Consider the following 23115-nt stretch of genomic DNA (forward strand, 5'->3'; position numbering starts at 1 on the left):
AACGCAGTGGCCTGTACCTGAAACAATGCTTGAAGGGGCACATAGAGTTGACCATTGCAGTGGCCTGTGCCTGAAACAATGCTTGCAGGGGCACCTAGAGTTTACCAGTGCAGTGGCCTGTGCCTGAAACAATACTTGCAGGGGCACCTAGAGTTTTCCAATGCAGTGGCCTGTGCCTGAAACAATGCTTGAAGGGGCATCTAGAGTTTGCCAACACAGTGGCCTGTGCCTGAAACAATGCTTGAAGGGGCATCTAGAGTATACCAACACAGTGGCCTGTGCCTGAAACAATGCTTGAAGGAGCACCTAGAGTTTACCAACGCGGTGGCCTGTGCCTGAAACAATGCTTGAAGGGGCACCTAGAGTTTACAAACGCAGTGGCCTGTGCCTGAAACAATGCTTGAAGGGGCACCTAGAGTTTACCAACGCAGTGGCCTGTGCCTGAAACAATGACTGAAGGGGCACCTACAGTTTACCAACGCAGTGGCCTGTGCCTGAAACAATGCCTGAAGTGGCATCTTGAGTTTACCAACACTGTGGTCTGTCCCTGAAGCAATGCTTGAAGGGGCACCTAGTGTTTACCAACGCGGTCGCCTGTGCGTGAAACAATGCTTGCAGGGGAACTTAGAGTTTACCAACGCAGTGGCCTGTGCCCGAAGCAATGCTTGAATGGGCATCTAGAGTTTAACAACGCAGTGGCCTATGCCTGAAACAATGCTTCAAGTGGCATCTAGAGTTTACCAACGCAGTCACCTGTGTCTGAAACAATGCTTGAGGGGCATCTAGAGTTTACCAGCGCGGTGGCCTGTGCCTTAAACAATGCTTGAAGGGGCATCTAGAGTTTACCAATGCGGTTGCCTGTGCCTGAAACAATGCTTGAAGGGGCATCTAGAGTTTACCAACGCAGTCGCCTGTGCCTGAAACAATGCTGGAGGGGCACCTAGAGTTTATCCACACGGTAACCTGTGCCTGAAACACTGAAACAATGCTTGAAGGGGCATCTAGAGTTTACGAAAGCAATGACCTGTGCCTGAAACAATGCTTGAAGGGGCATCTAGAGGTTTCCAATGCAGTCGCCTGTGCCAGGAAAAATGCTTGACAGGGAACCTAGAGTTTACCAACGCGGTCGCCTATGCCTAAAACAATTCTGGAGGGTCACCTAAAATTTACCAACGCTCTCACCTGTGTCTAAAACAATGCTTGAAGAGGCACCTAGAGTTTACCAACGCTGTGTGGCCTGTGCCTGAAACAATGCTTGAAGGGGCACCTAGAGTTAACCAACGCAGTGGCCTGTGTCTGAAACAATGCTTGAAGGGGCACCTAGAGTTTACCAGCACAGTCACTTGCGACTTGAAGGGGCTGCGCTGGTAAACTCTAGGTGCCCCTTCAAGCATTGTTTCAGGCACAGGCCACACAGCATTGGTAAACTCTAGGTGCCCCTTCAAGCATTGTTTCAGGCACAGGCCGCTGTGTTGGTTAACTCTAGGTGCCCCTTCAAGCATTGTTTCAGGCACAGGCTACGCAGCGTTGGTAAACTCTAGGTCCCCCTTCAAGCATTGTTTCAGGCACAGGCCGCTGCGTTGGTAAACCCTAGATGCCTGTTGAAGCATTCTTTCAGGCACAGGCGACTGCATTGGAAAACTCCAGGTGCCCCTTCAGGCATTGTTTCAGGCACAGGCCACTGCATTAGTAAACTCTAGGTGCCCCTTCAAGCATTGTTTTAGGCACAGGCCACTGCGTTGGTAAACCCTAGGTGCCCCTTCAAGCATTGTTTCAGACACAGGAGCCTGCATTGGAAAACTCTAGATGCCCCATAAAGCATTGTTTCAGGCACAGGCCACTGCGTTGGTAAAATCTAGGTGCCCCTCCAGCATTGTTTTAGATACAGGCCACTGCATTGGTAAACTCTAGATGCCCCTTCAAGCATTGTTTCAGGCACAGGCCACCATGTTGATAAACTCTAGGTGCCCCTCCAGCATTGTTTCTGACACATTTGACTGCGTTGGTAAACTCTAGATGCCCCTTGAAGCATTGTTTCAGGCATAGGCCACTGCGTTGGTAAACTCTAGATGCCCATTCAAGCATTGCTTCAGGCACAGGCCACTGCGTTGGAAAATTCTAAGTTCCACTGCAAGCATTGTTTCAGGCACAGGCGACCGCGTTGGTAAACACTAGGTGCTCCTTCAAGCATTGCTTCAGGGACAGACCACAGCGTTGGTAAACTCAAGATGCCCCTTCAGGCATTGTTTCAGACACAGGCCACTGCGTTGGTAAACTCTAGGTGCCCCTTCAAGCATTGTTTCAGGCACAGTCTACTGCGTTGGTAAACTCTAGATGCCCCTTCAAGCATTGTTTCAGGCACAGTTCACCGCGTTGGTAAACTTTAGGTGCCCCTTCAAGCATTGTTTCAGGCACAGGCCACCGCATTGTTTCAGGCACAGGCCACTGTGTTGGCAAACTCTAGATGCCCCTTCAAGCATTGTTTCAGGCACAGGCCACTGCGTTGGAAAACTCTAGGTGCCCCTTCAAGCATTGCTTCATGCACAGGCCACTGCGTTGGTAAAACCTTAGGTATCCCTCAGTTATTGTTTCAGGCACAGGCCACTGCGTTGGTAAAACCTTAGGTATCCCTCAGGTATTGTTTCAGGAACAGGCCACTGCGTTAGTAAACTCTGGGCACCCCTTCAAGCATTGTTTCAGGCAAAGGCCACTGCATTGTAAAACTCTAGATGCCCCTTCAAGCATTGTTTCAGGCACAGGCCACTGCGTTGGTAAACTCTAGATTCCCCTTCAAGCATTGTTTCAGGCACAGGCCACTGCATTGGTAAACTCTAGATGCCCCTTCAATTATTGTTTAAGGCACAGGCCACTGCGTTGGAAAACTGTAGATCCCTATTCAAGCATTTTTTCAGGCACAGACGACTGCATTGGAAAACTCTAGGTGCCCCTTCAAGCATTGCTTCAGGCACAGGCCTCCTCGATGGTAAACTCTAGGTGCCCCTTCAAGCATTGCTTCAGACACAGGCCACTGCGTTGGTAAACTCTAGATCCCCCTTCAAGCATTGTTTCAGGCACAGGCTACTGCGTTCGTAAACTCTAGATGCCCCTTCAAGCATTGTTTCAGGCACAGGCTACTGCGTTGGTAAACTCTAGATCCCCCTTCAGGCATTGTTTCAGGCACAGGCTACTGCATTTGTAAACTCTAGGTGCCCCTTCAAGCATTGTTTCAGGCACAGGCCACTGTGTTGGTAAACTCTAGGTGCCCCTTCAAGCATTGTTTCAGACACAGGAGACTGCGTTGATAACTCTAGGTGCCCCTTCAAGCATTGTGTCAGGCACAGGCGACTGCATTAGAAAACTCTAGATGCCCCTTCAAGCATTGCTTCAGGCACAGGCCGCCACGTTGGTAAACTCTAGATGCCCCCTCAAGCATTGTTTCAGGCACAGGCCACCACGTTGGTAAACTTTAGGTGCCCCTTCAAGCATTGTTTCATGCACCTAGAGTTTACCAACGCAGCGGCCTGTGCCTGAAACAATGCTTGAAGTGGCACCTAGAGTTTACCAATGCTGCGTGGCCTATGCCTGAGACAATGCTTGAAGGGGTACCTAGAGTTTACCAATGCAGTGGCCTGTGCCGGAAGCAATGCTTGCAGGGGCACCTAGAGTTTACCAACGCAGTCACTTGTGCCTGAAACAATGCTTGAAGGGGCACCTAGAGTTTACCAATGCAGTGGCCTGTGCCGGAAGCAATGCTTGCAGAGGCACCTAGAGTTTACCAATGCAGTGGCCTGTGCCTGAAGCAATGCTTGAAGGGGCACCTAGAGTTTACCAATGCAGTGGCCTGTGCCTGAAACAATGCTGGAGGGGCACCTAGAGTTTACCAACACGGTGGCCTGTGCCTGAAACATTGGTAAACTGGCATTGTTTCCAGCACATGCCACTGCGCTGGTAAACCCTAGGTGCCCCTCCAAGCATTGTTTCAGGCCCAGGCCGCTGCGTTGTTAAACCTAGAGTTTACCAACACAGTTGCCTGTGCCTGAAACAATGCTGGAGGGGCATCTGGAGTTTACCAATGTGGCCGCCTATGCCTGATACAATGCTTGAAGAGGCATCTAGCGTTTACCAACGCGGTGGCCTTTGCCTGAAACAATGCTGGAGGGGCACCTAGAGTTTACCAACGCAGTGGCCTGTGTCTGAAACAATGCTGGAGGGGCACCTAGAGTTTACCAACGCAGTGACCTGTGCCTGAAACAATGCTTGAAGGGGCACCTAGAGTTTACCAACGCAGTGGCCTGTGCCTGAAACAATGCTTGAAGGGGCACCTAGAGTTTACCAACGCAGTCGCCTGTGCGTGAAACAATGCTTAAAGGGGCATTTAGGGTTTACGAACGCATTGGCCTGTGCCTGTAGCAATGCTTGAGGGGGCATCTAGAGTTTACCAATGCAGTGGCCTGTGCCTGAAGCAATGCTTGAAGGGGCATCTAGAGTTTACCAATGCAGTGGCCTGTGCCTGAAACAATGCTTGAAGGGGCATCTAGAGTTTATCAGTGCAGCGGCCTGTGCCTGAAGCAATGCTTAAGGGGTCATCTAGAGTTTATAAACGCTGCATGGCCTGTGCCTGAAACAACGCTTAGAGGGGCATCTAGAGTTTACCAACGATGACGCCTGTGCCTGAAACAATGCTGGAGGGGCATCTAGGGTTTACCAACGTGGTTGCCTGTGCCTAAAACAATGCTGGAGGGGCACCTATAGTTTACCAAAGCAGTCGTCTGTGCAGGAAACAATACTTGAAGGGGCAACTAGAGTTTACCAAAGCGGTCGCCTATGCCTAAAACAATGCTGGAGGGGCGTCTAGGGTAATATTTACCCAACCGCCTGTGCCTGAAACTATGCTTGAAGGGGCACATAGTATCCTTCAAGGCGGTCGCTTGTGCCTGAAACAAATGCTAGAGGGATATCTAGGGTAATATTAACCAAACCACCAATGCCTGAAACACTGCAGGTGACGAACCTAGTGTTTTATAAACTTGACCGCCAATGCCTCAAACAATACTAAGAGAGCCACCTTGGGTTACCTGGCATTTTACCTACCTGACCGCCTGTGTCTGAAACAGATGTTCGGAGAGGTACCTAGCGTTTTACCTACCCGACTGCCTGTGTCCGTAACAATGCTTGGAGAGGTCCGCCTGTGTTTGAAACAATGCTTGGAGAGGTACCTAGCATTTTACCTACTCGACACCATGTCTAAAACATTGCTTGGAGAAGTACCTAGCATTTTACCTACCCGAATGCCTGTTTCTGAAACAATGCTTGGAGAAAAACCTAGCATTTTACCTACCCGACCGCCTGTGTCTTAAACAATGCTTGGAGAAGAACCTAGTGTTTTACCTACCCGACTGCCTGTGTCTGAAACAATGCTAAGTGGAGAAGTGTTTTACCTACCCGACCGCCTGTTTCTTCAATACAATGCTTGGAGAGGTACCAAGCGTTTTACCTACCCGACTGCCTGTGTCTGAAACAATGCTTGGAGAGGTACCTAGCATTTTACCTACACGACTGCCAGTGTCTGAAACATTGCATGAGGGGAACCTAAGGATTTACCTAACTGACCCCCTGTGCCTGAAACAATGCTGGAGGGGCAAAGGTTTTATCAATGTGGTTGCCTGTGCCTGAAACAATGTTTGGAGAAGTACCTAGCTTTTTACCTACCCGACTGCCTGTGTCTGAAACAGTGCTTGGAGAAGTACCTAGCAATTTTTACCTACCCGACCGCCTGTGTCTGAAACAAGGCTTGGAGATGTACCTAGTGGTTTAACTACCCTGTGTCTGAAACTTTGCTTGGAGAAGTAGTGATTAACCTACCTGATCGCCTGTGTCTGAAACAATGCTTGGAGAGTTACCTAGCATTTTACCTACCCGACCACCTGTGTCTGAAACAATGCTTGGAGAAGAACCTAGCGTTTTACCTACCCGACTGCCTGTGTCTGAAACAGTGGTTGGAGAAGTACCTAGCGTTTTACCTACCCAACTGCCTGTGTCTGAAACTGGGCTTGGAGATGTACCTAGCGGTTTATCTACCCGACCGCCTGTGTCTGAAACATTGATTGGAGAAGTAGCGATTTACCTACCTGACCGCCTGTGTCTGAAACAATGCTTGGAGAGTTACCTAGCATTTTACCTACCTGACCGCCTGTGTCTGAAACAATGCTTGGAGAATTACCTAGCATTTTACCTACCCAACCGCCTGTGTCTGAAACAATGCTTAGAGAGGTACCTAGCAATTTACCTACATGACCGCCTGTGTCTGAAACAGTGCATGAGGGGAACCTAAGGATTTACCTAATTGACCCCCTGTGCCTTAAACAATACTGGAGGGGTAACTAAGGTTTTATCAGTGTGGTTGCCTGTGCCTGAAATAATGCTTGGAGGGGCACCTAGAGTTTACCAACGTTATCGCCAAAACAATGCTGGATGGGCAACAACCACATATTTCTGAAATAATGTTTGGATGGGCATTTAAGATTTTACTATTGCTGCCATCAAAGCCTAAAACAATGCTTGGATGGGCATTTAGGGTTACTGACGCAGCCGCCTAGGCCTAACACAATGCTTGGATTGTTTCCTATGGTGTAACAAACTTGGCCGCCTGAAGGCTTGAAACAATGTTTGGATGGGCAACGAGAGTTTAAACTAAGCGGTCGCCTAGGCCTGAAATAATGCTTGGATGAGCACCCTAGGGCTTCACCAGCGTAGCCACCTGTGCCTGAAAAAATGCTTAGATGGGCACCTAGGGCTTCACCAACGCAGCGACTATGCCTGAAACAATGCTTGGATGCTTGAAGGGGCACATAGTGTCATTCAAGGCGGTCGCTTGTGCCTGAAACAAAATGCTAGAGGGATATCTAGGGTAATATTAACCCAACCACCTGTGCCCAAAAACACTGCTTGGTGAGGAAACTACGGTTTTATAAACTTGACCGCCTGTGCCTCAAACAATACTAAGAGAGCCACGTTGGGTTTTACCATCGTGGTTGCCTGTGTCTGAAACAATGCTTGATGGGGCACCTAGGTTTTTTTACGAACACGGCCACCTGTACCTGAAACAATGGATGGACACCTATGATTTTACATGTACAAACACGACCGCTTCTGCCTGAATCAGTACCTGGAGAGGCACGTAGCGCTTCACAAAGGCGACTGCCTGTGCCTGAAACAATGTTTGCATAGGTACCTAGGGTTTTATCGACATGACCATCTGTTCCTGAAACAAAACTTTGTGGCAACTAGAGTTTTACCAGTGCAGCCGCCTCTAGCAGAAACAGTGCTCTGAAGGTCACTTGTGGTTTTACCAAATGCAGCCACCTTTGCCTTAGACAATGCTTGGAGGGGCAACCAAGGTTTTACCAGTGTGATTACCTGTGCTTGAAGCAAGGCTTGGAGGGGCACCTAGAGTTTCACCATGCAACTGCGTATTCCTGAAGTAATACTAGGTGGGGTATCTAGGTCTTTTTCTGAACAATAAAAACTGGTAAATTGTCATATATCCTTAGCTGTCTGTGTGGCTTATTAAAACCTTGAGCAATTACAACAATCACTTCAATGTATTCTTTTGTCAATTAGGTGTTGACAAGTTTCCTCTGCAGTCACTGGAAATGGAATTATCGGGCTTTAGTGAAACTTGACAGTCCTCAGTGCTTCACCTTGGCAGACTCTACATGTGCTCTCGATAGTACACCGGAAGCCCTACTCTATTTGCTGGACGGTAAGTATAATTTGCATCTCACTAGTCTTAAATAACCACGTTTAAGTAGGTTACCAAGCTTATATCTTTCTCTTTGAAATTCTTAATCTGTTCTTTTATATGACTTTAATAAGAAAATGTATTTACTTTAGGACTTGAAAAAATGCCTGTTACTTGAAATACCTTTGATGTTATTTATGTACTTGCATAAAACGCAAGCGCTGTAGTGTACAATAAGTTTGGCAAACAAAACGTTGAAAATGACCACTTAAAACCAGATTTTGGGAATATGTTATAAAATTCTTTATACTTATAAATTTAAGACATACAGTCAGCTCTCATTGGCTCGAACCCAGATCGCTCGAATACCCCCTTTCGCTGGAACTCATTGTCTGGTCCCAATATTGTTTCTTATATATTGTATTTTGTTCCACTGCGGATGGCTAGAACACCGATAACTGGAACTCCCGAACTCCCTGTCTGGTCCCTTGAGCTTAATTATCATGTAAATCACACCTGATGGGCTGAAAAGACAATTGTTTGCCACATGATGCAAACAATTCGCACCTCTAATATTGTGTTACGTACAGCTTTAATCGGTGCGCATAGTTTTAGCACGTTGTGATATTAGTACCTGTATAGGCCAAACAAATTTAATTAGATGATTTTCATCCACTTTCATGTTTTAATTAATGAATTGTATGTGTCAAACAAAATCTGAGCAAAGAATGTATGTATTTTACTTTATAATGGCCGATTGCTTACACATTTCACATTTCCAAAGTTGAAATATGCAAGTCGAATAACTTAGTGAAGGACCCAACAATGGGGTGTAGCTAAATTGGCTACCGGAAAACAAGGAATTAAAAGAAAATTACACCTTAAAACTCTTGAGACAAAATATAATAACAGTCAAATGTGCTTTAAACTTTAAGTTAAATGTGCTTGTCTATCATTTGTATTTGTTTTATAATCTTATATTTGTTATTAGATGAAAGATGTTAATATGCATGTATAAAATTATTTAACAAGAGCACTGCAATGCGGAGCAGTGCATGTATGCCCAAATGTATGACCTTTGACACCTAAGTGTGACCTTGACCTTGAAGTGAGCCATCCGAAACATGCATGTCTGTCACAAATCTTGTCCGCGCTCAAAGTCGAACATTTCTCATCCGATCCTAACCAAACTTGAACAAAATGTGTTTGCCAATATTTAGTCCTCGGCCAAGTTCAATAACTAGCCAAATTGGCCCAGGCAATTCGGAATTATGGCCCTTGAATTACCGAAAATACTGATGCCAGTGATACAGGTCTTGGTGCATGGTTGACTCAGATACATAATGGAGAAGAAATGCCAATCAAGCAGCTCTAGTTCAGATTTGTGTTTTATACGCATGCATGTAAATATTTTAATTTTCATAGATAAAAAACTGACTTGTCGTGCTCAACCGCTGATATCCGTGATCATATTTTTAGACAGTGTGAATCCTGCGCATGAACTCTGAATGAAGACCAATACACGCCTGGTAAACAAAATAAAAAGTGAAAAATTTTACTCCCGAACCATTTTCGGTACATATTTTATTTCCAAATGCATTGTATATTTTACAGCTGTCTCACGCCTACTCGGTTTGCTTCTTAATATAAGTTAAAATGTAAATATTTGACAATGAAAGTGCTTTCATGACGAAATGGCCAAATTTACTGTAAAATCAATTTGTTGGTAAACATCACCACGACCACAAATTAAGAATGAATTAGCAAACTTAAAGTTCTCTGTAAAGTTAAATCATATCTACATCGCCTACCATTCCCCGATTTTTTGATATTCATTACCCTGCTTGTAAAAATGCAAAAAATATGATGACACTCACCTTTGTTGATGTTCTTTTATCGCGACGTGCACTACCTCGGAAGTTGCGACAGAGCAGTTTACCGTATACCTCTTAAAGAGGTAGCTCTGTAATTTACCAGGCGTGCAATACAAATGCGGGTTACATTTTAAAGTTTAGCCTGTGCATATTCATCTTTTTTACTTTCGGGTAAGGCTGGTGGTCGTCTGACATCATTTTCGGTGTTGTCAAAACATACATAGGCCTTGGGAGATTGTATAAAAATGTGCCAGCTGTCCTAATGATATGACTTATTTACTACACAAATACATTACAAGATGACTTGCAAAATACGAAAACTTATCAGTTATTGCTGCTAGTGAAGACAGTGAAAATACTTTTAATGTTTTTGCTGAGCATAACTATTTTGGCAAGGAGAAAAACTCCAAATTAAATTTTGCCTTTGTTAATGTTTTTGTACTGTGTTCTGAACTACATAACCCGGATGTGTTGGATGAATGAGAAAGACTCGAAGTTCGTCAACTGAAGATTTACTGTCCAATTTATCAATAACAGACAAAACAGTAATCTACATCGAACTGAAATTATACAAAAATATTCAATTTGATCAATAAAATACACAAATGACCTTTAGTACAGTAAATCCTATGAGATCATTATTGCAGCCATATTGATATATCTATATGACATACATTTGTGCACATACAAATGACATCAAGAATGTTGACAATTTTATCCGAAATCTCATTTTTCGACATGACAAAATGCAGGTACTTCCTTTAACTCAAATTCCATAATATACGCAGTACGAAGCAGAGGACTGTTACTAATACAAGAGTAGATGATACTGTACCTCTTTGAGGCCACCACATGCAACTCATCTAAAGCAAACAGAACCTTTATCACAATTTTAGTATTCCCTCGTTTTTATATGCTTGTTTGAAAAACGGGACGTATTATGGGAACGCCCCTGGCGGGCGGGCGGCTGGCGTCCACAGACTAATTTTGTCCGGAGCATATCTTCTTCATGCATAGAAGGATTTTGATGAAACTTGGCACAATTGTTCACCATGAGACAGAGTGTCATGCCCAAAAACCACGTCCCTAGGTCTAAGATCAAGGTCACACTTAGATTTCAAAGGTGAAATTCAAGAATGACTTTGTCCGTAGCATATGTAACTTGGCACAATTGTTCACCATCATGAGAGGGGGAGTGTCATGCACAAGAACCAGGTCACACTTAGAGGCCAAAGGTCAGATACAAGAATGACTTTGTCCAGAGCATTTCTTCTTCATGCATGGAGGGATTTTGATGTAACTTGGCACAATTGTACACCATCATGAGACGGAGTGTCATGCGCAGGTCCCTTCTTTAGAATTACTTCCCTTTGTTTTTACTATAAATAGCTTATATTGTAACTTTTTCATTACTAGTCGTAGGGAAAAATCAAGACCACTTTTCTGTAGTGCAACATGCATGTTACATCCAGTTTTAATGTAAGTTAAATTTACAGAAGCTGGTTTAAATGAAATATATCAAACCAATGGTACAGCTTCAAAAAGAAATTTTGTTCTCCAAGGCTGAGGAAATTCACTAAGAAGTATTCACTCAGAACTAGGAAGTAAAACTGCTCATTGCTTTATCTTTTAGCTACTTCCTTATTACTGTCAGCACGTAAACACTACATAGCAACATGCTATTGATACAGTCCACAGTTACATGCCTCTGCAGCAGGCGTCACCATTGTTTCAAATACCGAAACGTTTACTGTCAACAAGGTGAATAATGAAACAGGTGTGATCTCCTGTACTTCAAACTTTTATGGTCTTTAAACGAATTGATGTGTCTGTGAAAACTACTGCTCATCATTTGATAATCTTGCCCAACATATTCCTCTAAAGGACTTGTAAGCAGTCAGTTACTCGTAGCGTGTTCATTAATACCCGACCTGTTCACTAACTGCCTCAAATATCATGACCTACATTTCATCTCGCATATTGATAACATGTTTTTAGCATTGTTGTCCACTAAGTACCGACGGTGGGGGGTGTATACTTATTTATAACAATTCAATTTCATTGAGAAGAAAACATAACTTTACTGCACTAGAATAGCCTTAAGGACGCTCGCTACAGTTTCGTAATTTTTGTACCCCGGCCCAACAACAAAGTTGTAAGGGGGGGCTGTACTGGTTTCAGGTTGTCTGTCTGTTCGTCTGGCCGTCTGTCCGTCTGTCCGTAGATGCAATCTTGTGCGCACCATCTCTCCTTATCCCCTTGACAGAATTTAATGAAACTTCACACAAGTGATCAGTACCAACAGTAGTTGTGCATGGGGCATGTTAGGTTCTTTTAGAAAAAAAATATTGCAGAGTTATGGGACTTTGTTTTTTTTGTTACTATACTATATACATAGGCACAATCTTGTGCGCACCATCTCTCCTCATCCCCTTGACACAATTTAATGAAACTTCACACAAGTGATCAGTACAAACAGTAGTTGTGCATGGGCATGTTAGGTTCTTTTAGAAAAAAAATTTGCAGAGTTAGGGGACTTTGTTTTTTTGTTACTATACTATATACATAGACACAATCTTGTGCGCACCATCTCTCCTCATCCCCTTGACACAATTTAATGAAACTTCACACAAGTGATCAGTAACAACAGTAGTTGTGCATGGGGCATGTTAGGTTCTTTCAGAAAAGAAATTTGCAGAGTTATGGGACTTTGTTTTTTTGTTACTATACTGTATACATTGACACAATCTTGTGCGCACCATCTCTCCTCATCCCCTTGACACAATTTAATGAAACTTCACACAAGTGATCAGTAACAACAGTAGTTGTGCATGGGGCATGTTAGGTTCTTTCAGCGACAAAAATTGCAGAGTTATGGGACTTTGTTTCTTGTTAACATACTATGTACATACAGTCTGCATATGCAATCTTGTGCGTGCCTAATCTACCAAACCCTTACACACAATTTAATGAAACTTCACACAAGTGATCAGTACCAAACCTAGTTGTGCATGGTGCATGTTACATTCTTTTAGATAAATATTCTGCATAGTTATGGGACTTTGTTTTTTGTTACTATACTGTATACATACAGTCTATATACATACAGTCCACAAATTATGCAATCTTGTGTGCGTCAAATTGCAATGTACTGTGTCAGTGCATGCGGGGGGTACATTCATCAACTTTAGTGATAGCTCTAGTTTTCTCAATAATAGATTTTGATGAAATGTTTTGTATTAAAAGATCATGTTATGATGTATTGAAAAATGAAATAAAAATACTAGGTCACCAGCTTTGTTTCAATTTAATTTGCCCCTAGATATGGTGCTATTTTAAACATTTTTGTGCCCCCGATGAGTGGTGGGGGGCATATAGATTTGGTCTTGTCTGTGCATCCGTCCGTCTGTCCGAAGTTCGTGACACGCCCAGCTCAAGACGTATTTGATATAAATTGATGAAACCTTGCATGAGTCTTTATCATGATATGAACTTGCGCACCTCCTATTTTTTGTCTGGCTCCACCCCCTGTTTTTAGAGTTACGGCCCCTGAAATAGCACATTTTCACCTTGTGACACGCCTAACTCAAAAAGTATTTGATATAGATTCATGAAACCTTGCATGAGTCTTAATCATGATATTAACTTGCGCACCTCCTATTTTTCATTTTGGTTTGCCCCCTATTTATAGAGTTATGGCCCCTGAAATAGGCAATAATGCCCATTTTCACCTTGTGACGCGCCTAGCTCAAAAAGTATTTCATATAAATTGATTAAACCTTGTATGAGCCTTTATCATGATATGAACTTGTGCACCTCCTATTTTTATGTCCCCACTTTTGGGGGGGGCATATAGATTTGCCCTTGTCCGTCCGTCCGTCCTTCCGAGAATGTTTTGTCGTGCCTAGCTCCAAAAGTATTTGACCTAGAGTCACAAAACTTTACAGGAATGTTGGTCAGCATGTGTAGTTGTGCACCTGGGGTTTCGCATCCGGATTCATTCAGTCATTTAGGATTTATGGCCCCTGACTTTGTAAAAATTGGTCATTTTAGTGTTGGGTCATGCCTAGCTCCAGAAGTATTTGACGTAGAGTCACAAAACTTTACAGGAATGTTGGTCAGCATGTGTAGTTGTGCACCTGGGGTTTTGCGTCCGGATTCATTCAGTCGTGTAGGAGTTATGGCCTCTGACTTAGTTAAAAATTGGTCATTTTGATGTTGTGTCGCGCCTAACTCCAAAAGTATTTGACCTAGAGTCACCAAAGTTTACAGGAATGTTGGTCAGCATGTGCAGTTGTGCACCTAGGGTTTCACGTCCAGATTCATTCAGTCTTGTAGGAGTTATGGCACCTGACATAGTTAAAAATTTATCCTTTTAATGTTGTGTAGCGTGTAGCTCCAAAAGTATTTGACCTAGAGTCACCAAAGTTTACAGGAATGTTGGTCGGCATGTGCAGATGTGCACCTGGGGTTTCACGTCCAGATTCATTCAGTATTGTAGGATTATGGCCCCTGACCTAGGAAAAAATTTGTGTCCTTTGTCATGTAGTGGGGGCATCTGTGTCCCACGGACACATTTCTAGTTTGTCTGGCTCTGCCCCCTATTTTCAGCATCACGCTGCCCCTGAAATAGTCAAAAATGCACATTTTCACTTTGTGACGTGCTTAGCTCAAAAGTATTTCATATAAATTGATTAAACCTTGTATGAGTCTTTGTCATGATATGAACCTGGGCACCTCCTTTTTTTGTCTGGCTCCGCCCCCTATTTTCAGAGTTATGGCCCCTAAAATAGTCAAAAATGCACATTTTCACCTTTTGACACACCTAGCTCAAAAAGTGTTTAATATAAGTCTTTATCATGATATAAACTTGCACACCTCTTATTTTTGGCCGGCTCCATCCCCTATTTTTAAAGTTATGGCCCCTGAAATAGTAAAAAAATGCACATTTTCACCTAATTATGTGCCTAGCTAAAAAAGTATTTAATGTAAATTCATGAAACCTTGCTTGAGTCTTTATCATGATGTGACTTTTCACACTTGGCATTCTTCTTGAGAATCTTTGTCCTTATTACAGAGTTATGGCCCTTGAAATAGCCAAAATAGTGGATTTTTTGTTTGTGATGCTCATAGCTCAAAAATATATGGCCTAGAATAATGAATCCTTTTCATAAAATGTTTGTTTAGGCTAAACCCCATTAACACTGCAAACATTTGAATTATTGCCCCTTATTAACCAGGTTTTCAACGAAAACCTGAGTTATTACATTGGGGTAGATGTCTGGCGGGCGGGTGGCGGCGGCGGCGGCGTCAAACTGGTGTTTCCGGTCAATTACTTTTGTTTCGGTAAAGATATTTGAATAAAACTTGGTATGTTTGTAGTTTATATCAAGACAAAGGCTGGGATTGATTTTGGGGTTTCTGGGGTCAAGGTCAAGGTCACTGTTACTTTAAATAGAAAAAGGGTTTCCGGTCAATAACTTTTGTTTCGGTAAAGATATTTGAATAAAACTTGGTATGTATGTAGCTTATATCAAGACAAAGGCTGGGATTGATTTTGGGATTTCTGGGGTCAAGGTCACTGTTACTTAAAATAGAAAAAGGGTTTCCGGTCAGTAACTTAACTTAGGAATTAGCTATCATGATGAAACTTGGTGTATAGAAAACTTATATAAAGTTATAGCTTGGGATTGATTTTGGGGTTTCTGGGATCAAGGTCAAGGTCATTGTTACTAAAAATAGGGTTAGGGTTAGGTTAGGGTTAGCATATCTTCTACATGCATGGAGGGATTTTGAAGAAAGTTGGCACAATTGTTCACCATCATGAGACGGAGTGTCATGCGCAAGAACCAGGTCCCTGGGTCTAAGGTCAAGGTCACACTTAGAGGTCAAAGGATACAAGAATGAAAACTTTGTCCGGAGCATATCTTCTTCATGCATAGAGGGATTTTGAGGTAGCTTGGCACAATTATACACCATCATGAGACGAAGTGTCTTGCGCAGTTCCCTTCTTTAGAATTACTTCCCTTTGATGTTACTATAAATAGCTTATATTGTAACTTTTTCATTACTAGACGTAGGGAAAAATCGAGACTACTTTTCTGTAGTACAACATGCATGTTACATCCAATTTTGAGGTGTATTTTGACCAATCTCTACCTGGTAAGGATTTCTGTGTGGACTTAAAAAACAAAATTTGTATTTTTTTTTTTTTTTTTTTTAAGATTAACTTTCCTTAGTTGTTACTATAAATAACTTATATTGTAACTTTTTAGCTCACCTGTCACAAAGTGACAAGGTGAGCTTTTGTGATCGTGCGGTGTCCGTCGTCCGTCCGTGCGTCCGTAAACTTTTGCTTGTGACCACTCTAGAGGTCACATTTTTTATGGGATCTTTATGAAAGTTGGTCAGAATGTTCATCTTGATGATATCTAGGTCAAGTTCGAAACTGGGTCACGTCCCTTCAAAAACTAGGTCAGTAGGTCTAAAAATAGAAAAACCTTGTGACCTCTCTAGAGGCCATATATTTCACAAGATCTTCATGAAAATTGGTCAGAATGTTCACCTTGATGATATCTAGGTCAAGTTCGAAACTGGGTCACGTGCCGTCAAAAACTAGGTCAGTAGGTCTAAAAATAGAAAAACCTTGTGACCTCTCTAGAGGCCATATATTTCACAAGATCTTCATGAAAATTGGTCAGAACGTTCACCTTGATGATATCTAGGTCAAGTTCGAAACTGGGTCACGTGCCTTCAAAAACTAGGTCAGTAGGTCAAATAATAGAAAAACCTTGTGACCTCTCTAAAGGCCATATTTTTCATGGGATCTGTATGAAAGTTGGTCTGAATGTTCATCTTGATGATATCTAGGTCAAGTTCGAAACTGGGTCATGTGCGTTCAAAAACTAGGTCAGTAGGTCTAAAAATAGAAAAACCTTGTGACCTCTCTAGAGGCCATATATTTCATGAGATCTTCATGAAAATTGGTCAGAATGTTCACCTTGATGATATCTAGTTCAAGTTCGAAAGTGGGTCACGTGCCTTCAAAAACTAGGTCAGTAGGTCAAATAATAGAAAAACCTTGTGACCTCTCTAGAGGCCATATTTTTCATGGGATCTATATGAAAGTTGGTCTGAATGTTCATCTTGATGATATCTAGGTCAGGTTCGAAAGTGGTTCACGTGCCTTCAAAAACTAGGTCAGTAGGTCAAATAATAGAAAAACCTTGTGACCTCTCTAAAGGCCATATTTTTCATGGGATCTGTATGAAAGTTGGTCTGAATGTTCATCTTGATGATATCTAGGTCAAGTTCGAAACAGGGTCATGTGCGATCAAAAACTAGGTCAGTAGGTCTAAAAATAGAAAAACCTTGTGACCTCTCTAGAGGCCATACTTGTGAATGGATCTCCATAAAAATTGGTCAGAATGTTCATCTTGATGATATCTAGGTCAAATTTGAAAGTGGGTTACGTGCCTTCAAAAAGTAGGTCAGTAGGTCAAATAATGGAAAAACGTTGTGACCTCTCTAGAGGCCATATTTTTCATGGGATCTGTATGAAAGTTGGTCTGAATGTTGATCTTGATGATATATAGGTCAGGTTTGAAACTGGGTCAACTGCGATCAAAAACTAGGTCAGTAGGTCTTGAAATAGAAAAACCTTGTGACCTCTCTAGAGGCCATACCCTTGAATGGATCTTCATGAAAATTGGTCAGAATGTTCACCTTGATGATATCTAGGTCAAGTTCGAAATGGGTCACGTGCCTTAAAAAACTAGGTCAGTAGGTCAGATAATAAAAAAACCTTGTGACCTCTCTAGAGGCCATACTTTTCATTGAATCTGTATGAAAGTTGGTCTGAATGTTCATCTTGATGATATCTAGGTCAAGTTTGAAATTGGGTCAACTGTGGTCAAAAATTAGGTCAGTAGGTCTAAAATTAGAAAAATCTTTTGATCTCTCTAGAGGCCATATTTATCAATGGATTTTTATAAAAATTGATCTGAATGTTCACCTTGATGATATCTAGGTCAATTTAGAAACAAGGTCACGTGCAGTCAAAAACTAGGCCAGTAGGTATAAAAATAGAAAAACCTTGTGACCTCTCTAGAGGCCATATTTTTCATGAGATCTTCATGAAAATTAGTGAGAATGTTCACCTTGATGATATCTAGGTAAAGTTCAAAACAGGGTCATGTACCTTCGAAAACTAGGTCAATAGGTCAAATAATAGAAAAACCTTGTGACCTCTCTAGAGACCATATTTTTCAATGGATCTTCATGAAAATTGGTCAGCATTTTTATCTTGATAATATCTACGTCAAGTTCAAAACTGGGTCACATGAGCTAAAAAACTAGGTCACTATGTCAAATAATAGAAAAAACGACGTCATACTCAAAACTGGGTCATGTGGGAAGAGGTGAGCGATTCAGGACCATCATGGTCCTCTTGTTTTATAATTGACCGTAGGGAAAAACCAAGACCACTTTTCTGTGGTACAACATAATTGTTACTTTCTAATTTTAGGTGTATTTTAAGGTATCTCTACCTAGTAAGGAGTTTTTTTGTAGACTTAGAAAAACAAAAGAATTACAATGATTACTAAACAACCACAAAATTAAAATTACATCTGCAAATACAGGTGCTAGAGTAAAGAAATTTGCTGTGACGGGCGTATATTGTGACATTCTGGCACTCTTGTTTATTCTTATGAAAAGTGTTGAAAACCTGGTTTCGTGGCACTGCCGCGTTTCTTGTTTGTGACAAATGTACCAGTGTGGGGCACACCCTGTGTCCTACAGACACATTCTAGTTCAAAATTTCTGTAATCCTAAAATATCTTTCAGTAAAGTACAATAATCAGCATAAATTTGATTATCTAAGCATTTTTGTAACGGAAAACAATATATCTACTGTGAAATCATTTAAATTCGCTGGCATGAAATTTCGCGCAAACGTGAAGAAGGACTGTTTCGCGCGGGCTTAAATTCGCGCATTTTCAATTTTTGAAAGGGAAAAATATAATAAAAAAATAATAATAGCGCGGTCTTAAATTCGGCAATTGGTCCTAGCGCGAAATACGCAAAAATTGGTCCTACGCGAATAAAAATGATTTCACAGTATTTGAAACATGCTCAGAGAAATCAAAAGAACATGATTTTGTAAAGAAAGGAATACTTGTTCAGCAGACTCAAGGGCTAGTTTTGCAATTTTTTGTCAGTTTAAAGTTGGTACTTCTGCTGTTTTATCGAGTTTCACATAATAGAATTTAATCAAACTCTGCACATACCTTTGGTTATGTCTACCTAATCTAAAACAAAAATAAAATTGATAGGTCACCATATTAAATTTTGCTTAAATCAAATTACAACGAGGTGGGGTGTGGCGGGCATTTATACAACGCAGGTTGGTACGAAATACTCTTTCAGTGTTTGAGCAAATGACTTAGAAATATATTTATAAAATTATCAAACGGCAGATTTCTTAATAAGCGGATTTTAATGAAGCATTTTGATGGCATAGAACGATGAAAGTTTCCGCCCCTTTTTTTTAACAAAACCTGTTGTTTACGAATGTACGGTATGGGTACGGTAGGGGATTAGAAACAGCTGTGACTCAATGCAGAGTTTGAGCGCTGGTATAAATAACAGACTCCAGTATATGTCGGATTGAAGCAATTTGAACTAAAAGTACTTTAAATGTATATATTTTGTAACCATGGTGATACTTACCCTAACCTTTAGTCAGTATATTATACATTTTGTACATTAAATGCATGCGAACATGCATATAATTTGTGAATTTTTGCCGTATGCAACATTAGATAATCACTTCCGGGCATGAGCAGAAGACCGCACCAAGTCTGCAGTGAGCTACATCGATTAGAAACACAACCAAATTGGCACGGTGTTGGGGTAAATATCAACCCGTCTGGAAAAACTGTAGCGTGTGCCTTTAAGTCCATTAATTCCCAAACCTGCTCTATTAAACCAATAACTACAGGCCAAATCAAGAGTATTAAGTTACTGAAGCAAAATAAAATTTAAAGATGATTAGAATTAAAAAGTGTTATATAAAACTGCTCTGTATTTGCATAATAACATTATACTTACTTCTCCTTGGACATATTTTATTAAGACTAATCTTGATGAGCTTGGTTCGTCTGAATATTTTGTTTAAGTCAAAACATTGATAACTTGAGACATTTGAAATCACTGATTAAGACTAAATTGCAAGATGTAATAACTATGTTGATAAATCTCGTAAACATGTATAAAAAAGAACATTAATTGTTTTGAAGAGTATTTGGATATTTTGCTCTATAAACTATGAACTGAAAAAAGGGCAATTATATAATTATAACATTGATAAATAAACACCTTGCAACAAACATTAAATAGGTGATGAATTTCACTATCTCTTTGAATTCAACGTTTTAGTGACAGTAGAAAAAATAATCATGGTAAAATATTACTTTTACCAAATTCCTAGCTCATTTAAACTATATGATCTTATGAATTGCAAAATTAAGGCAAAACTCATTAAACTAGCTTTATTCTATACCTATTTTATCTATCCAATCGCGAATGTTCATTTGCAACACGTGACCGTACAATATATTACAGTATTTGGATGCACGTGCGTACAAAAATCCTGTAATTTCTTTATTTGGACGCACGTGCGTACAAAAAATCATCCTGTATTTTCTGTATTTGGATGGTTCAACAGTCCCATGTTAAACATACGATAAAGCCTGAAGCGTGTGAAAATGTTCCGAATGTAAATTGGATGAAGTAGGCGCTCTATGTACAGAGTTTGATTATGCGTCTTGAAATCTGGATTTAATTTGAGTTTTTTTTTGTTTAGGTACAACACACAAAAACGATTCAAGGGATAACAATGCTATCTGATTTAGATATTAAAACGTTCGTTAATAATCAAAAACTTAAAAATACAGTAAAAAGGATCATCAGATGTTGGAATATTTGAAAAGTCGCTAAAAGAAGCCGTTCCGAACGAAACATAGAAATTGGTATCAGGCCCAACTGTCTGAATAGCTCACTCAGAAGTTTTTATTTAACGGTTAAGAAACGAAATGAGAAGATTATGAATGGCAGCGGAGGGGCGGTCAGCATCCAAAACATGTCTGCTCTATAATTCAGTTTTCGTCAGATCTTCACCAAACTTGCTGACAATGTTTGTGGGCATTACATCTCGGCCAATTTCGATAACCAGCCAAATTGTACCAGGCACTCTTTGATTATAGTCCTTGAATTACTCGAAAAACGGGGAATTTAGCCGTGTCCGCTCTTTTAAGTCCAACAGTTTTCATCCGATCTTCACCAAACTTGCTGACAATGTTTGTGGGCATAATATCTCAGCCAAGTATTATTACCACCCAAATTGCCAAATGGCTGTTGTAGGGAGGTTGCACCGTATACTTTTTTTAATGACGATACGCAGAAAAAACAACATTCAATGAATTACGTATATTATGTATGAAGTGAAATAGATATAGAATAAAAAGATTATTTAAGGTCTAACATTGTTCTGTATAATATATATTTGCACTCATACCAAGCTGGGAAAAACTAGAAAAGGCAGGAATACAATATTCAGTGAAATATTCTTAATTTTAACTATTATTATAGTAAGATAAAATAGATATAGAATAAAAAGGTTATTTAACATTGTACTGTACAATACAAGATATATTTGGACACGTACCCAGCTGAGAAAACCATATTGAACTCGCCTAGCGGCTTGTCCAATATGGTTTTCTCAGCTGGGTACTCGTCCAAATATATCTCCATATTGTACAGAACAATGTTAAATAACCTAATATTATTTTGTCCAAATTTAAATAATTTCATTCTCCATAAACTTTGACATAGTTGGAAGCACTTGTGTAACTTTCCGAAAAAGTAACAGCTGATGACATATATTATATATTATTGTTTTAAGGACACGTCACGGCTGAGATATTTTAGCATTATTGCAATACACAATAATTATTGGTCTTAAAATTGAGTTTCCAACACATGTGAGTTGCTCTAATTAGTGACAAATGACTGAAACAATAGGAATTCTTACATGATTTGGATAGACAAAACGGCAGAAAGGTAACTAATAAAGGTACCAAACCTCGTTATAAAGATGTAAGAATTGTTTCTTTCTGGTGGGAAAAGGAAGCTATTTGGTTGAATCATAACATAACAATTCTTGGAAGGAACTGATTATTCTTTCTTTTTAGCTCACCTGAGCACGAAGTGCTCAAGATGAGCTTTTGTGATCGCCCTGTGTCCATCATCAACAATTTTACTGTTAACACTCTAGAGGTCGCAATTTTAGCCCAATCTAAATGAAACTTGGTCAGAATTTTACCCTCAATAAAATCTTGGACGATTTCGATATTGGGTCATGTGGAGTCAAAAACTAGGTCTTCAGGTCAAATCAAAGGAAAAGCTTGTTAACACTCTAGAGGTCACAATTTTGGTTCAATCTTCATGAAACTTGGTCAGAACGTTACCCTCAATAAAATCTTGGACAAATCTGATATGGATCATCTGGGGTCAAAAACTAGGTCACCAGGTCAAATAAAAGGAAAAGCTTGTTAACAATGTAGAGGCCACATTTATGACTGTATCTTCATGAAACTTGGTCAGAATGGTAATCTTGATGATCTTTAGGGTAAGTTTGAATCTGGGTCATCTGGGGTCAAAAACTAGGTCACCAGGTCAAATCAAAGGAAAAGTTAGTAAACACACTAGAGGCCACATTTATGACCATATATTAATGAAACTTTTTCAGAATATTAGTCTTGATGATCTTTAGGTCGAATTCAAATCTGGGTCATGTGGCGTCAAAAACTAGGTCATCAGGTCAAATCAAAGGAAAAGCTAGTTAACATTGTACAGGCCACACTTATGACCATATCTTAATGAAACTTGGTCAGAATGTTAATCTTGATAATCTATAGGTGAAATTTAAATCTGAGCCAGGTGGGGTCAAAAACTAGGTCACCAGGTCAAATCAGAGGAAAAGCTTATTAACACTTTAGAGGCCATATTTTTGGCAATATCTCTATGAAACTTGGTCAGAATGTTAATCTTGATGATCTTTAGGCTAAGATCAAATCTTGGTCAACTTGGGTCAAAAACTAGGTCACCAGGTCAAAAAATCAAAGAAAAAACTTGTTAACATTCTAGAGGCTACATTTATGACTGTATCTTCATGAATCTTGGTAAGAAAGTTAACCTTGATGATCTTTAGGTCAAGTTTGAATCTGGGTCATGTGGTGTCAAAAACTCAGTCACCAGATCAAATGAAAGGAAAAGCTAGTTAACATTCTAGAGGCCACATTTATGACCATATCTTAATGAAACTTGGTCAGAATGTTAATCTTTAGGATCTTTAGATCAGGTTCCAATCTGGGTCAGGTGGGATCAAAAACTAGGTCACCAGGTCAAATCAAAGGAAAAGCTTGTTAACATTCTAGA

At 40.7% G+C, this 23115-nt stretch overlaps 1 protein-coding gene across 1 annotated transcript in view; it reads left to right on the forward strand.

Annotated features, from left to right (window-relative positions):
* LOC123558465 (uncharacterized) overlaps positions 1-23115 on the forward strand; it is a 248507-nt gene that overhangs the window by 196251 nt on the left and 29141 nt on the right. The window contains exon 10 of the mRNA XM_053543761.1: positions 7621-7762. Within this exon, the coding sequence (XP_053399736.1) occupies positions 7621-7762 (142 nt within the window). The remainder of the gene's footprint in view (positions 1-7620; positions 7763-23115) is intronic.

Source organism: Mercenaria mercenaria, chromosome 5 (assembly GCF_021730395.1).
Source record: "Mercenaria mercenaria strain notata chromosome 5, MADL_Memer_1, whole genome shotgun sequence".
Classification (NCBI taxonomy): domain Eukaryota; kingdom Metazoa; phylum Mollusca; class Bivalvia; order Venerida; family Veneridae; genus Mercenaria; species Mercenaria mercenaria.